The 17,753-nt window shown below is 40.6% G+C and overlaps 1 protein-coding gene across 9 annotated transcripts in view; it reads left to right on the forward strand.

Moving 5' to 3' along the window:
• REV1 (REV1 DNA directed polymerase) overlaps window positions 1-17,753 on the forward strand; it is a 100,601-nt gene that overhangs the window by 31,246 nt on the left and 51,602 nt on the right. For 6 of the 9 annotated variants that reach the window (XM_058667517.1, XM_058667516.1, XM_058667515.1 and 3 more), the window contains 2 exons: window positions 2,578-2,641; window positions 4,177-4,303. The exons of 1 other annotated variant lie outside the window; for it this stretch is intronic. In XM_058667517.1, coding sequence (XP_058523500.1) covers window positions 2,588-2,641; window positions 4,177-4,303 — 181 coding nt within the window. In that variant the 5' untranslated portion in view covers window positions 2,578-2,587. Of the gene's footprint in view, window positions 1-2,577; window positions 2,685-4,176; window positions 4,304-13,238; window positions 13,420-17,753 lie in introns of those variants that run through there. 2 more of the 9 variants (XM_058667521.1, XM_058667524.1) reach the window with 2 other exon arrangements.

Below are 17,753 nucleotides of genomic sequence, written 5' to 3' on the forward strand. Positions count from 1 at the left end.
TACCACACTGGGCCCTAAGGTTTTCACTTGTTTGCTTCCATACTTTACATTTCAAAGTTTTACACATTGACTGCAGTACTATGGAATGTATAAACAAACCTTTCATATCTTTTTGGGAAAAATTTTTTTAACTTTTATTTTTGATGATGTTTGCACAGTTGATCAGGATGGGAAGGATTGAGGGTTATGGGGAAGTGGATGTGATCATTGTTTCCAAACTTTCTATTTCTTCTTCCTATATCTGGGTGAAAGGGTTAGATAATGGGAGAAGCCATACCCAGTCTTACTAACCGCCCCGGTACCCAGGATTGGGGAATGATCACCCCATATCAACACAGGCTCCCCAGTGTGGAGCATGCTCCAAGGGGTCTGCCCAAGTGTTTTCAGTAGTTCTGAAATTCTGTTATCTTGCCAGTCCAAGATTGAGGAAGCTGTTCCAATGTCCATTGACTGACACAGTCCATCCCAAATATTTGCTGTTATCGTTTGGGATAGTTGTCCAGTTTGTCCTGTTCTCCTCTGCTGTTGCACAGATGTGCTCTGTAGTCGCCAGTGGACTGCCGTATCCTGCGTGTGCATCTGGACCTGCCGTCCACTACTCCACCTTTTCCACTGAGGAGGCCCAGTTCTGACCCATGTACTCCATGGTCAGACCACCAATCCTGGACGTCAGACCCCAGGCCCCCACACACCCACCTGTGCCATCCTCAGACCTTGCACACCAAGTCCCCACAGGTGTGCCACCAGGTGGCAGTGAGCCGGGGGAAATTTTTTGTATTATGACTTCATATATATTGATTCTACTGTAACCATCCATAAAGATTTTTATATTAACCTTTTGCTGTTACATATTCCATGGATTTTAAATAAGTGGGGCTCGTTTAGGTAAATGGGCAAGTGAAGTGAACTTTCAGATTTTGTTTTAGCTTCCTGCAGCAGATTAGCAGTTGCATCTAGTTATTATGTGTGTGTCCTTGGTGTGTAACGACTAGAACTCCCAGCCTGATTGTAAGAGGCGTGTAGATTCAGAATCTGTTTGAAGGGAGAAGTAACACATTGTAAGTACCGCGTGCTAACCAATTGCGCCACTGGAGCTAGTAACACGTTTCTTAAACGAGGCTCCTTTGAGGTGAGGGATGTAGTCTTTACAGGCTGGACAAAATGAACCTTGGGATAGAAAATATTTAACAGGAAATGCGGCAGCTCTCCTTGAGCGTCACCGTTTGCCTCTTGACCTCTGAACGCTTTCCCATGTCGCGGACACACTGCTGCTGTTTTGTCTCTAATGGTAAACTTAGCTGTTGGAGAAAATTTCTGCAGATCTTTTTGACATCTTCTAGGTATGACAGCAAAAATTTATAATTACTATCAAAGTTTTAGCAAAAGAAACTAAATCCTATGTTATACTGAAAAAGAATTAAAACAAAGTATGACCATTATGTGTGGAAAGTGTCATGTTTTAAGGTAGTGTTAAATAAAATACTCTCATAAATCATACTAAAAGTTTTTGATTATGTGGTGTGTAAAGCTTCATCTGGCAAACCCTTCAAATGGTTACTAAAATTAAAAATGACTAGAGATGTTTCTGTGCAGGATAATGTAGTCATTCTGAAATGTAGCCTTTTGGATTAGAAGAATTTAACTGCAAGGAGTTTCAGTGCCTGCTTTGACTTATGAATTTTTATATTGCTTTAGCCACTGAGCCAGCTGCCATTAGAGGAGCTCTCATTGGGTCGCCTTGAAGGTTATGCTGGAGTTGTAATCAGTGATCATTTTTTCTGTGTCATGTTGCCTGTGATGTGTGTCTTTATTATTATTATTTTAATTTGTTTTACTTGTTTGAAAGGCAGAGAGACAAAGGTGTTTTTATCAGTGGTTCACTTTTCAGTTCAGGCAATAGCTGAGAGTGGGCCAAACCAGAGTCTGGAACTAGAACTCCACATTGATCTGCAGTGTGGTAGCAGGAGCCCAAGTACTTGAGCTGTCACTTGGTGCCTAGAATGTGCATTAGCAAGCAGCTGGATTGAAAGTAGAGCTAGGATTTGAACCCAGGGACTCCTCTTTGGAACTATGGGCATCCCAGGCGGTGTCTTAAGTGCTGTGCCAAACACTTGTACAGTATATTGTTTGAATTGATTTTATAAAGGGTTTTTCTCCCCCCCCCAATAGGTGAGTTATGCTATGAATAAAACTCTCAAGTGTTTGGGAAAGTCAGAATTTAAGAGCCATAGTATAGGGCAATTAACAAAAGCAAATGTTTTAATATTAGTTTAAGCAAGTATGACTGTGTTAGTTGAATTTGATGATGTTTTGCATAGATGATTGTTAGGATTGATGTTCCTGTTGACATTTATGATTTTATCGTGATGTTTATCTGTAGGAGGATGTTTTAGAAACAGATTTTACTTGTAAAGCATGGGAATATAAATTCTTAAAAAAGTTCATTTATTGTACTTTAGGTATTGATAAGTTGAACATTTGAATTTATTTTAATTTCTTCTCTTTCTTGACATTGAAATAATGTCAGTTAGGAATACATTGTTATAAAATTGACATATTTTTTCTCCCCTAATACAGAAGCCCCACCATGAGGCGAGGTGGATGGAGGAAGCGAGCTGAAAATGATGGCTGGGAAAAATGGGTGTGTTTTAAAAGAATAAAAATAATTATTTTGAACTGTTTAGGTATTTTCTTTTTTTCTTTTAAGCTTATATAATGCTGTAAAGCATTTTACAAATTGTAAATCACTTTAGATACCAATTCACAATTTCACAGTGTATCAAATGCTGTAACAGTGGTCTTAAGCTTTAATGCACAGATATTACCCTCAGGAGCTTTTTATCCTAAGGTAATAAATAAGTTGGAATGCAAAATTTCCGAGTGGAATGATTTTATTGCAGTGTTATTAATAATGCTGAAAAAGTGGAAAACATAAATATCCAGCAATAGGGAACTATTCAGATAAACAAAGAACTAGTCAAATAACTTACTGTGGAACACTGTGCAGTTGTTACTGTTATCTCTGTAATAGATACAGAGATATTTTTTAAAAAGTCAGAATGGTAGGGAAAGATCTTCCCTTTGCTGATTCACTTTGTATCTGGCTGCATCTTGCTTTCCCACATGGGTAGCAAGATCCCAGATGCTTGGATCATCCTTTGCTGCTTTCTCAGGTGCTTTAATAGAGAACGGAGTCGGAAGTGGAGCAGTTGGAAGTGGGACTCAGAATGGGGTTCTCATACTGGATGCTAGCAGCATAGTTAAATTAGCAGTGCCAATCTCCAGCCATATAATTTCTAAGCTGGACAGAGACCCTTGATTAAAGCAATGTGTTTATAAAGGAATATGATCCTGTCTTTGTAACACTTTTATGCTTTTAGACACAGAAATAACTTTTGAAAATACCCCAAATAATTCATCAGTGGAATCATTAGATTTTAATTCATTCCCTTCCTACATTTTCTGAAATTTTTATAAGAAAGTAATACTTGAATAAATTAAATCCATTTTGGGAAAGTGTGGGTCACTTGTAGCCACCCACAACTTTAAAAACCTAATGATTCGAATCAATCGAGCTTAATTATTTTAAGATTGGGAAAAATGTAGGTGAATTTACTTATCTGAAGGTGTTTAGTAAAAATGATAATTTTTAAATATACCTTGTAAAACTGATATTTATAGAAGAAAGTTGCTACACTATCAGTTTAATGAAACCAAGAATGTATCTACTGAGTTATTCATTGTTTTCTTATTGCTTTACTTGAGGTAATTCAAGTTAAGCTCCTTGTTTGTGAGAGACAGTAGAAGGCAATCTAGAATGTGCTGTTAGATCACTTGGAAATTAATGATTTGTTTAAACATGGTTCTAATTTGCTCAATTATGTAAGAACAGTATTTTGTGGTATTAAATTTATTGTTGATGTTGTTTCCCTCATTAAAATAAATTTGTCATAAAAATGTAACAAAATTGTGAAAAATCAAGTTGAGGGAAAGTTTTTCTTGCCATATCTGTTGTTTTGTGTTGCTTTGCCTTGTGGCTTATGGTTAGGTCATTCGGCTACTAACACAGCATAAGATCCTTCTACTTATTTATTACTTTGAATATGTTTATCCAGAAAAATCAAAGGGGGGAGAAAATCTAACCTTTGTGATGAGTTATCTTTGATTTAATTGTAGGGTGGGTATATGGCTGCCAAGGTTCAGAAGTTGGAGGAACAATTCCGATCGGATACTGCTCTGCAGAAGGATGGGGCTTCCTCTTCGATTTTTAGTGGAGTGGCCATCTATGTTAATGGATATACAGGTTGAGTACTTTTTACTTTTAGCTACCTCATTTGGGCATGTATTCTTATTAAGATTGAAAATTGTTTGTTTTAAGCTTGTTAATTATGTGTGTAAAATAATTTTAAAGTGGTAAAAGAATCCTCTACTTACATGTTCTTCCTCCACTTTTTTTTTCATGATCACATTTCCCTGCCATTATTTCTGTAATTTTGACCTTTTTGAAATAGTGTATTTGTAAGTCAAATGAGGAATGAGCATTTAGCCTGTTGGTTAAGATCTGCATCCATTTCTAGTGCCTGACTGTAGTTTCTGGCTCTTTATCCTGCCACTGGGGCTGGCTGAAATTGGGTGACCTGGATGTATTTAGATCTTGTCTCTTGGTTTTGGTCTGGCTGTATCTCTGGCCATTGTAGACATGTGGAGAGTGAACCAGCAGTTGGGAGCTAGCTTCCTTTCTCTGCCTCTGGAAAAAAAATCTGTATATTTGAAATGAAAAACAGTAGTCTGGTTTTAATAGCTGACTGGAGACTTCTTTATAACATGTGAGTGGGGCTTATAAAATGAGCTTCTCTATAAGGGATTTGATAGGGCCATTTCATTGATAACACTACAACTGTAAGTATCTTTGTTGTTGTTGCTATTAAAACTTATTTATTTTCATTGGAAAGGCAGATTTATAGAAAGGAGAGACAGAGAGAAAAATCTTCTGTTTTCTGATTTACTCCCCAGGTGACCAAAATGCCTGGAGCTGAGCTGATCCAAAGCCAGGAGCCAGAGCTTACTCCTGGTCTCCCACGTGGGTGCAGGGTTCCAGAGCTTTGGGCCATACTCTGCTTTCCCAGGCCACAAGCAGGGAGGTGCAAGGGAAGTGGAGCAGCTGGCACATGAACCGTGATTTAGACACTGAGCCATTGTGCTGGGTTCCGACTATAATTCTCTTTAGATCATTTGGGATAATCCTTTTGGAGATGTGTGTGTAAGAGAGAGATCCCAGAGAAGAATCTTACGATCTGTTGTGTAGCTTCAAGGTATAGCCTTGCTGCCCACATTTTGACTGCCAATGTGGAAGGAAAGGACTAGAATGTTTACAGTGTAGGAGGTTGAGTTTTGCTTAATCTCCTAGTTCTTTCTTTTTATCCCTCCTTGATACTGCGCCTAGTGTCTGGAAAGGATGGTGGTGTTGGTTTTTTTGTGAATAAGCAAGAAATCTGGACATTCTAATTTACTGCTTACACAGTTTCCAGCCGTATATTTTCTGTTTAAAAACTTGTCTCTGTTCATTTGGAAGTGCGTGGTGCCTGCTTCATGATAGTTTATATTTTTCCTGACACTGCATTCATTTCCTGAATTTCCAAACCAGCCAGCTTGGAGTTTATCTTTTTCTGATCTACAGTCAGTGTGCATTTTTTTCTTTTAATTTGAAAGTTACAGAAAACGAGAGAGAAAGAGTTTCCACCCAATGGTTCACTTCCCAAATGGCTGTAAAGGCCAAGACTGGACCAGGTGGAGTGAGGAGCTTCCTCTGGGAAGGGACTCAAAGCCTTGGACCATCTTTGCTGCCTTTCCTAGGCTGGAGCAGAAATGGAAAATAAGGCTGGCTCCATGTACTGACTGTTGGTTATCCAGTTCACTCTTAAAATGTTTTGCCATTCTGGAATTCCTTTTCTCAAAATCATTTTTAAAAATGAATGACTAAATATTTGTCAGTGTTGTATTTTCCTTCCTTTTCCGCTCTCTATCCTCAGTTTATCCTTGGTGTCCCCTTGATTGTCTGATCATCATTGTGCTGATTTAGTTAACTGTGCGTACAGATCTGCATCTCAGTGTTCACAAGGTCTTACAAGATAAGAGTAGGGGTGATCATTTTCATCAGTGTTGTAATGCTGTTGCTTCTGCAATGATTGGACATAATCATTCAGCAAATATTTGCTGAAGTAAAGCTAAAAATTAACTGAGACGTCATTTGTGTGAGACTCAATTATGTTGGTTGTAATTAAGACTTACTTGGCTACTTAACAGTGAATTTAGGTCAAAATAAGTCCTGGTACAGCTTTGGGAACGTCACAGCAGAAGCCTTGTAGTTTCTCTTGCATATCTTTTTTTTTTTTTTTTGAAGATTTATTTATTTTCATTACGAAGTCAGATATACAGAGAGGAGGAGAGACAGAGGGGAAGATCTTCTGTCCAATGATTCACTCCCCAAGTGAGCTGCAATGGGCCAGTGTGCGCCGATCCGAAGCCGGCAACCAGGAACCTCTTCCAGGTCTCCCAGGCGGGTGCAGGAACCCAAAGCACTGGGCTGTCCTCCACTGCTTTCCCAGGCCACAAGCAGGGAGCTGGATGGGAAGTGGAGCTGCCGGGATTAGAACCGGCGCCCATATGGGATCCCAGGGCGTTCAAGGCAAGGACTTTAGCCGCTAGGCCACGCCGCCGGGCCCCTCTTGCATATCTTAACTGGTTCAAGCTTCAGGTACTTTTCTGATATACCACAAAATATTTAAAATGTGATCAAAAGTAAGCAAACATTGCTTGTTACATCAGCCATCATGGAACTTCCCAATTTACGAGAGTACTCATATTCATGTAAGAAGAAGGAAGAGAATTCTTGTTTTGTTTTTAACTTTTTGTATTATTTTAGATGATGTTTGCGTAGATCATCAGGATGGAAAGGATTGAGGGTTAGGGGAAGTGGATGTAATCATTATTTCCAAACTTTCTATTTTTTTCTTTGCATTTCTTGGGGGCGGGAAGAGGTAAGAGGAGAGGCATACCCTGCCTCCCAACCATCCCAGTACCCGAGGATGGGGAATGGCCACCCGGTATCAACTCAGGATCACAATGTGGATCATACTCTGAGGGTTTTGCCCAGGTCAATGCGATAGTTCTGAAATGCTGTTAATCTCCCCAGTCTGTGGATGAGGAAACCCTTCAAGTGTCCATTGGCTGACACATTTAACCTTAAGACTTCGTTTGCCCAGATATTTGCTGTTATCGCTTGCTTGGGGTAGTTGTCCATATGTTCTGTTCTCCATTCTCTGCTGTGGTACCAGGTGTCCTTTGCAGACCCCAATGGACTACTATATCCTCTATGTGCACCATGGTCTTCCATCCAGTACTCCATCCTTTACATTGAGAGGGTCAGTTCTCACAGGTGGACCTATGGATCCAGGCCAGGCAACCTGAGCCCAGCCAGACTCCCAACCCTAAGACTCATGGACTTGGCACCCACCCTGAAGGTGAGCCCAAGAACTCAGGCCAGGCGACCTGGGCCCCACTGGGACTCATGGATCCAGCACCCATTGCACAGACAGGCCCAAGGATCTGAGCCAGGAGACTTGGGTTCTGCTGGACTCCCCATGCCCTGGGGCTCACAAATCTAGTACCCACTGCGCCTGGCACACTCCCATACCTGACCCACATGTATGCTGGCAGGTCCTGTAACCTGGCCTCGTTTGGGCTGTCTTGTGCTTACTTGTAGGGACTGCATCCTGTCAAAGAAGTTTACCAAACTCTTCTATCTGGTCTCCTCCCAGTAGCAGATCTTTCACACACAGGTGGGTCTTTGGCCCAGGTTGACTTTGTCCACCTCTTGTCCTGGCAGCCCATACCCTGCCCAGTCAGCCCGTACCCATTTCAGTTCTTCATGTTGTGGTATTGCAGCCAAACCACACCTGGTCTGTGCCTAGACACAGCTCTCACGTGGTTCAACGCGAGCCAAGACCTAGCCCAGCCCGTTCGTTCTACCCCCATCCAGACTCTGACGAGTACCAGTGAGTGCTGGCGTGTTTCCCAGTCTGGCACTCTCCAGATCCAGTCCACACCTGTGCTAAGGGAAACTGCGGCCCGGCCCATTGCCCCCATTCCGGCTCTCGCACTTAGCAGTGGGAATTCCAACCCAGCCAGAGTGTTCGTTTAGCTCTCCAAGCAGGCCTATTCCCTGCCACAAATCTTGAGCATGCCTTTCAGGTATATATGTGTGTGTGTGTATATATATTTGTGTATATATACGTATGTGTATATGTGCATACATATATATTTGTATATATATTTGTAATTTTAAGAGAATACATATATTCTCTTAAAATATATATATATATGTTCTCTAAAAATTATAAATAGCACAGTTAAAAAGCACAAGAAAGGAGGACAACAAATTACAAAAAAAAAATACATTTTCAGGCCTGGCGTGGTAGCCTAGTGGCTAAAGCCCTCACCTTGCACGCAGCAGGATCCCATATGGGTGTGCTGGTTTGTGTCCCGCTGGGTGGCTTCCCATCCAACTCCCTGCTTGTAGCATGGGAAGGCAGTTGGAGATGGCCCAAAGCCTTGGGACCCTGCATCTATGTGGAAGATCCGGAGGAAGTTCCTGGCTCCGGGTTTGAATCGGCACAGTTCCAGCTGTTGCGGCTGCTTGGTCAGTGAATCAGTGGACGAAAGCTCTTCTCTCTCTCCTCCTCTCTGTATATCTGACTTTCCAAAAAAAAAAATTTTTTTTCAGAAAAAAAAAAAGGTTTCTTCAGTAAGGATAAGTTCTTGTCTAGCTATCACATATTTGAGAAAATTGCAGATTCACATGAAGTTATAGAAATAATTCAGAGAGGGGCTGGCATGTGTCATAACAGGCTAATCTTTCACCTGTAAGCATCCACATCCGTATGGGTGCTGGTTTGTGGTCCAGTTGTTCCACTTTCTATCTAGCTTATGACCCAGGCAATCAGTGGAGAATGGTGTAAGTCCTTAGGCTCCCACACTCTAGAGTGAGGCCTGGAAGAAGTGCCTGGCTCTCAGCTTTAGGTCAAGCTCAGCTCAGCTCTGGCCATTGTGGCCCATTTTCGGGAGTGGACCAACTGATCAAAGACCTCTCTCTCTCTCTCTCTCTCCCTCCCTCCCTCCCTCTCTCCCTCCCTCCCTCCCTCCCTCCCTCCCTCTCTCCCTCGCTCTGTTCTCTGTGGAAATCTGCTTTTCCAATGATGATGAACCTTAAGAAAAGAAACAATTCAGAGATACTATTCCAATTCCTATTCCTATGCCTGTTTCCCCCAGTGATTATCTTATGGAGGAAGTATCACAACCAGAAAACTGACCTTGGTAAAGTGAAACTACGAAACATTTCCAGCAAGGATCTCTCCTGTAGAGCTCTTATTGCCGTGCCTACTTTTCTTCTGCTTGTGGCCTCTTTTTAACCCTTGGCAACCTCTCAACTGGTCCTCAGTTCTATGATTTTATAATTTTAAGAGTGTAAATTAGTGTTGAATAGGAGGTTGAATGTTTAGTGTTACTGTTAAGAGGTAGCATATGGTACCTCCTTACTGCAGCTTCTCACTGGTGTGGACGGTGGAAGGCAGCGTTGGTGGCTCAATGGGTGGTCCACACACACAGACACACCACACACACACACACACACACACACGAGAGAGTGAGATTGTGTTGGCAACTCCTGCCTCGGCTTGACCTCCTCCCCCCCAGCTCCTCTTGCTGCCCACATTCTAGCCATTTGTGGAATGAATCAGTAAATGAGTGTTCTGTGTCTTACAAATAAAGATCTTTAAATATACAGGTAGAATATACAGTATGTAACCTTTTGGCACTGGGTTTAAAGCATTTGTTTTAATTTAAAAAGCTTTTCTAGGTGACAGATTGGACTTATTCCCACTCAGCTTTTCTTCTCGGAATTCTTCAGTTAAACATATCACTAATTTTTTCCACGTTCTATTGCTGAGTTGTATAGCTTGAATGTACTACAACTTAACCAGTTAAGGGACGTCTGGGTTGTTTCTTGTTTTTGATTTATAAATATTTGCATATACATTTTTCTTGTGAATGTAAGAGAACAATTGATACATCATTTGGTAGTTGCATCCTTAGTTTCTAGAAAAAACTGCCGAGTGTTTTCCCAGAGTAGATGTGCTGTTTGATATTACCGCTAGCAGGCTTGCTTACATACTAGCATGTTTTTGTTTTATACATTTTAATCAGTGTGTAATGATACCTCATTGTGGCTTTGATTTGTATAATTGCTCCACATCCTTGTCAGTATTTGTTAAGGTGGGGGGTTGTTTTGTTTTGAAGGTTAGATAGTGTGAAAGATGTGTTGCTGTGCTTTGCGTTTGCATTTACATCTTGTCTGCCAGTGTTGAACATTTCTTCCTGTGGAGTGTTTTTTTTGGGGGGGGATATCACTTTCAGTGAATTGTGCATGGGTTATTTTACAATTTTTTATTTTTGTGGCTCATTTATGATTAAATTGAGTTGTCTTTACTGCATAATATTTTGGAATTTTCATGCATTCCAGATTCTACTCCTTTGGCGTTTATGAGGTTTGCAAATATTTTCTACCAGTTTTATAACTTGTCTTTCATCCTTCTGACATGTTGTTTTATCGAGTAGAAGTTTTGACAAGGTCTAATTTATCTGTTCTTTTATGAATTCTGTTTTCAAGTTTTAAAAACTCATTGCTGAATGCTAAATCCCAAAGATTTTTTCCTTTTTCTTTTTTTTCTGAAAAATCTGTAGTTCTGTGTTTTTTGTTTAAGTTTATGATGATCTGTTTTGAGACCGTTTTGTTGGTTTGATTTTGGGTTGTGTGTGTCCAGTGGCCCTGGCACTGTTTGTTCAAATAGCTATCCTTTCCCTTCTGTTTCTGGGTGGGTTTATTTCTGATTTTTTTATTGCATTACGTGTGTCTGCGTCTTCTCGCATTGTCTTTGTATCAGTCCTTTATGTTGATGGAGTGTTTCTGTCCAGTGAACCGGTGTGGCTATTCTAGGGCCTGTACCTTTCAATACAAATTTTACAATAACTTCTCAAATTCTGGAGTTCTGTTTTTTTTGTTTTGTTTTGTTTTGTTTTTTGTATCTGCAAAATATCTTGCTGGGAATTTTAGAGTAATTACACAAAACTTATAGGTCAGTTTGGAGAGGATTAACATCTTTTCTGTTGTACTTTGCAGTGTATGAACCTTCCATTATGTTTTATTCTGATCTTGATTGAACTAGAATTTTGGATGCTGCTTAGGAACTAGAAATACGTTCAAAAAGATGGTGGTTGGTAGAGAATGTGAATTTTGCAGCAAATACATGATCTTTGGCAGTTAGGCATAAAGAGAGGAAACTAAATGGCAGTACAAAAGAGAAGTTGCTTTGGCAGTTGGTGTGGATTCTTTGTTAACTAGTTGTTAAGTCTTAAACATGTGTTCCTGTATCTAAATGGGTAAAGATATTCTGACCTATCTCTCCTCAACCTCAAATTCTCTAAATTTTTGGTCAGTAGCTTAACTCTGGTATTTTAGATTTACCTTTATTCTTTGTCAGTACTATGTTTCTGTTTATTCTTTTGCTTCTGGGAAGGAGAGTGAAATCCTCCTAGTGAAATCTGTGAATTGGAACCATGCTTATCCGTTAGGACCCAGTGTAAGTGGCCAGTGATGGGGCATAGCAGGTAAATTTCCTGCCTATGAGGCCAGCATTCCAAGTGGGCACCAGTTGAAGGCTGCTCCACCTCTAATCAAGTTCTCTGCTGATGCACTTGGGAAAGCAGACGACCCGGATGAAGCTCTGGACTTAACGGTTTCAGGCTGGTCCAGCCCTGGCCATTATGGGCATTTGGAGAGTGAAGCAGTGGATGGAAGATCTCTGTGCATATGTATACCTATCTCCTTGTCCCTTTGACTTCCAAATAAATAAATAAATTCCCCAAATACCTCAAAGCCAGTCACAGTTGTTGCCTTCTTTTCCAAGCCAGTCCATGTATTTACATTTCATAGCATTAGTAATGCAAATGATAATACCCAAGTATTATCTCTTGTTGAGTCAGCAAGCCCATTTATGTAATAGTCTCTTGCGAAACATGGAGAGAATAAAGCCTTAAATGCTTTAAATGTGTTGCTGTTCTGTTTTCTTGCTTAGATCTCTGTTAAATAATGCCTCTTTGGAGCAGCCGTCTTGGGCTGGTTTTATCTGAAATAGGTGTGTTTTATCCTCCACTTCCTCTTTACTTTTGTCCAGCTTCATTTTCTTCTTGCATTTATTTCGGCCCAATCTAGTGGTATCTATCTGACTTAGTGATTCTGTCTTCCAAGGGAATGCAGATACCCCAGAGCAGCTGAAGTGCTTGAGCTCTGCTGTCCCTATGGGAGACATGGATGAAGTTCTGGACTCCTGGCTTTGACCTTGCCCAACCCTAGCTGTTGAGGACAGTTTCAAAGTGAAGCAGCAGAGGGAAGATCTGTCTGTGTCTTTCCCTCTCTGTTTTCATTCTCTTTCTGTCACTTGCCTTTCAAAGAAAGAAATCTGAAAGAAAAAAAAAGACATAGTCTAATAATTTTTGACTCCACCAAGTTTTGTGGAAAGGCAGGTAGGTGTGAAAATACATTGCTGTAGTTAGTAAAATGAAGCAAGGGAATGTGACAGACTTAAACTTCAAGATGTTTTCTGAAGATGTGAATGTGGTAATCTAGGAAGATAGTCCATTCAATATTGGTAATTCTGATTTTTTAGAAGTTTTCTATAAATTATTTTCTGTGGGTATATGCTTGTCTATTTCTACTTCTTGAGCATCTCAGATCTTGTGAATTAGAGGTGTGGGAATTAAACCCCAAACAGGAGAGAGATGGCTCTGTAGTAATTTGTGCCATCTCTTATAATTTTATCAGTACCTAATGAGTAAGCTGCACTAGAATGTACTCAGAAATTTGTTCTATAAACTTGCAAAATGTTCCTTCATTTTTTTATCTGTTGAATATAAGTGGTATTTAGTAGATAATGATGACTGGTTTGGTAAATGTTAACAAAGTTGGAGTGAGAGAAGTTGAAAGAATAAGCATGGGGGCTAGACAAAGCCATGGGTGGGTATCAGAAGATAGGGGTGTTCACTTATCTGTGATTACAGGGACGTCACCTTGGTTTTCTCTGTTTGATCGTCAGTAACTGTGCTAAGTTATTTTTTCCAATTTATAGGCTTGTGAGACCCTAATGAAATAATGAAGGTCCTGCTACACTGAGGCCAAAGGAGATACAGGAGCCTTTTGGCTTCTTTCTACCATTTACGTAGTGTAGCACAACCAACATTTAATCAAGCTCTTTGGTTATGCAGAAATAAAATGGTGACATAGTGAATGTTTTCTCAATAAAGATCTAGGTAAGAAAGCCTTTGCACAAATTTAAAAGTTCTGTTTTGACTGAATGAACAAACCTGTTTATAATCTGCACTTTGAAAAATGAAAATGATCTTTGTATGGCTGTCTTAGTGTTGTGAAGTGGCACTGACTGTAGTGGAATTCCGTTTGTAGAGCTGAAGTGTAAATGTGTAGGCCCAGTGCCGTAACTCAGTTGGTTAATCCTCCCCTTGCAAGGGCTAGGATCCCATATGAGCGCTGGTTTGTGCCCAGGCTTCTCTGCTTTCATCCAGCTCCCTGCTTGTGGCCTAGGAAAGCAGCAGAGGGTGGTCCAGTGCCTTGGGACCCTGTACCTGCATGGGAGACCTGGGAGAGGTTCCTGGCTTCAGATCGGTTCACCTCTGGCCTTTGGGGCCATTTGGGGTATGAATCCGAGGATGAAAGATCTTTGTCTCTTCTTCTCTCTGTAAACCTGCCACCTCAATAAAAATGAATACATCTTTTTAAAAAAGTCTAAATGTGGTCTAACATGTGGTACTATATATGGTATGTTCCTTTTCTTTATGATTTTTTAAAGATTTGTTTATTTGAAAGGCAGATTTTTACAAGAGAAACGAGAGGTGTTCCATCCACTGATCTTCTCAGGTGGTGAATATGAAGCCAGGAGCTTCTTTACAGATCTCCCATGGTGCAGTGTCCCAAGGCTTTGGGCCATCCTCTGCTGCTTTTCCAGGCTACAAGCAGGAAATTGAATGGGAAGTGGCACAGCCAGGGCATGAATGGTACCCACATGAGGTGGCACATTTGGAGATGAAGCATTAGCCAATTGAGTTACCATGCTGGGCCTGAGCTCTGTCATTCTAAAGCACAAAGATAGAAAACTTATTACTGTTACATAGGTGATTATGGCAGAACCGACCTACGACCCAAGACTTCTGGTCTCCACTGTTGTCTCTTACACCACATTTTTTATGTTAGCCAGAGAAGATGGCATTAATGCCCTGCTATCTCTTCTCCCTCCTTCGTCTCCCCTCATTATTTGAGAGATACAGACAGAGCGAGGGCGGGGGCAAGCTGCCATTCTGATTCATTCTCCAGATGCCCACCACAGTCAGTACTGGCCGGGCTGAAGGTGGCCACTCAGTCCTGCTCTCCCACATGGATGCCATTGGTCCTGCTGGCTGTATGGATCAGGAGGAAGCTCAGCTGGGGAGTAGAACCAGGCTCAGGTTCAGATGAATCAGTAGGGGATGCAGTGTCTTGACTGCTTGACCAAATGCCTGCTGCAGTAATTATTTTTAGGTACAGGTAGTGTTTCCCTTGTTCAAAACGCTTGGGATCAGAAGTGTGTCAGATTTTAGGCTTTTGGGATTTTGAAATACTTGCCTAGACTGACCAAAGGCTGAGTGTCACTAATTCAAAGATCCAAACTTTAAAATATTCCAAATCTGAAACTTTTTGAGCGTCATGTTAGTTCAGAAACAATTTTAGAATTTGGAACATTTCAGATTTTGGATTTTTGCATTATGGATGCTCAACCTGTACTACTTTTATTTGACTTTACTTGAATTTTGTGTATAATACCTTGTAGTTATTAGATAATCAAAAAGTATGGGTATTGCTCTGCTTTTCCCAATGTGTTGTGGATTTCTCTGAAGGGATTTCAAAAAGTTCATGGGAAAATGTAATAAAAGATCATTTATTTTTTTTTATTTTGGTACAAAAGTTTTTGAAATCTGTTCATAATACACATTTTATTGATTTTGAAAATTTTCCTCAAATATTATCATTTGTATTTTCTGTTTCAATTCCATCGTCTATAAAAAGTGTGATAGAATCTGCTTTGCTTTTACTCAGAGACTTATAAAATGTTTTTCCAAACTTTGTTCAGCTGAAGGTGCTGATTTTGGTGTGTAGAACCGTACAGTCACTTTGTAAGGGATCTCATCTGGCCTCTGATTTTGTGAGTCAGATGCTGAAGATGTCATGACATTCCAGTGTTAACCTGCACCTAGAAGCCGGGCTTTTGAATCCAGGATTTCAATATGCAAAAGGTGTGCCATTTGAGTTTCTAGAGTCACAACTTGGAATTGAATTGTAACTCCACCTTATGTGATTCTGGAAAATTAATGTCTCCCATTTTTGTTTTGTGAGGTGGGAATAGCATTCCTTCATAGTGTTGTCATAAGGATTAGAGAAAGTTAATAACAGTGCGTGGTTGAAGACATTCAGTTGTTGTTACACTGTTTTTTTTCCTCCAAATTTATGTTTGTTAGAGAATATTCACTGATTTTGCATGGATTTCCCTATGCTACAGACATACAGTACTGTAACTTCTGTGAAGTTATCTGCCTAAAATTGATGGTATTTATAAAAAAAACTTAATTAGGCACAGTTGATGAATGATAATTTAGTAGAGAATCTGGTGTTTGGCCTAGCAGGTAAGACATGTGGTCACATGTTAGAATACTAAGTTCAATAGGTAGTTCCTGGTTTCAGCTTTCTGCTAGTGCAGACTTTGGGAGGCAGCAGTAATGACTCGAGTGGTTGGGTCGCCGCCACTCCTGTGGGAAGACTTGATTGAGTTCCTGTCTCTGGCCTGTAATCCTGGCCCTGCCTCAGCCTTTGTGCGCATTTGAGAGGTGAACCAGTTAATGGGCAAGCTCTCTTGTTCACTGTGTAATTTTGAGATACCTTAATAGAACTTGAGGAAGTAATTTTTTTTAAAGATTTATTTATTTTAATTGGAAAGGCAGATATACAGAGAGGAGAGAGAGAGAGAGAGGAAGGTCTTCCGTCTGATTCACTCCCTAAGTGACTGCAACTGCTGGAGCTGAGCCAGTCCGGAGCCAGGAGCTCTTGGGTGGAGGGTCTCCCATGCAGGTGCAGGATCCCAAGGCCTTGGGTCGTCCTTGACTGCTTTCCCAGGCCACGAGCAGGGAGCCGGATGGGATGCTGGGCTACCATTTCTAACCCTGGCATCCATGTGGGAACTCAGTGTGTTCAAGGCAGGTACTTTAGCCACTAGTCCACCACACCAAGCCTAGGAAGTAATTTTTAAAATCTCTTGTTAGAACCAGTGCTATAATTTTCTTTTGCTAAAAAGTCATGTGTGGAGCCACTGTGTAGCCACTGAGCCTCAGAAATATTGGTGTTAACTTTTAAAAGATCTGTACCAAGTGTCAGTAATAAACTGGAAGTGATGATTTTTGTCGGTAATTTCTTAAATTGTGTTTTTTATACTCTTGAAAAATAGTATGTGCAAAGAGGATGTATAATGCGGGGTCTTGGTTACTTTGCCTTGTCTGTTTAACTTAATCAGGCTAGTCTGTACTACTATGGGAAAGTGAAGCGGCCAGTGGAATGCTCGGAGCTCTGGGTCGTAACATTCTCTAGAGTGTGACATTGATTGCAGAGATTTGAGTATGGAGTTTCCCGGTCTAGTTTTGTTTTGTTTTTTATTTGCCTTTCTATTTCCTTGTCAGTCCATCAAAGGTATACTGGAAGGAAAAAAATGGGCTGAGACAAGGGACTGGTCGCCTGAGCAAATGTACTGGTTAGTAGGGGTCAGCACCCTCAGCTCTGGAGTAGGTGTTCATTCTAGTCATGATTTGCAGTGGGTGGCACGTAATTCTTACGATTCTTTTGGTAAGTTATATTTTTTAGCATTGAACTACCTCAGCAGCCTTGAGGCATTGTTGTTACCTGCCCTAAATTATATGTAAGGAAACTGGGACTCTGGTAAATAACTTGCCCAGGGACACGAAACTGACAGATAATGGCTGTACAGGTTGATCCCAGTTGATATTGTTAGTATGCTGTATGACTTCTCTAATTTTTGAGTGTGTGAATGTTTCAAAAACTGAAATATTGATAATCACTTGCCACTCCAGTTTTGTTAGAGGAATAGATTGCAAACCAGGAGTCTTTGGTATTTTCAGGATATTAATTAATTAATCAATTAAGCAGACAATTGTAAAGAGCTTGTGTTTTGTGCCAGGAATTTGAAAGTAACACAGACCAGGTTCCTGCCCTCCAGAATTGTATGTTTCATTGGATAATCTGACCATAAACAGAACAGAAGGACAAGGTTAGTTAATCTCGTAAGTGCCCCTAAAGAAAGTTGGTGACTGCCGTGGGAGCAGCGATGGGAGCTGCCGTGAGCACTGGGGCAGGTGCTGTGTCACAGTGTACTTGGAGTCACTCCGATTGTGTGGTTTTGGATGTTGTACTGCTTTTTGTAGTTCCGCGTTTCCTGAGTTAAAGAATATTAGACATATGATGAATTTATTATGTCAGTCTTTAGAACTGTTCATTTCCTTTAAACTTGTAATATGGGAGCATGTTCTACAGCAGA

The sequence above is a fragment of the Ochotona princeps genome, chromosome 8 (assembly GCF_030435755.1).
Source record: "Ochotona princeps isolate mOchPri1 chromosome 8, mOchPri1.hap1, whole genome shotgun sequence".
In the NCBI taxonomy this organism is placed as follows: domain Eukaryota; kingdom Metazoa; phylum Chordata; class Mammalia; order Lagomorpha; family Ochotonidae; genus Ochotona; species Ochotona princeps.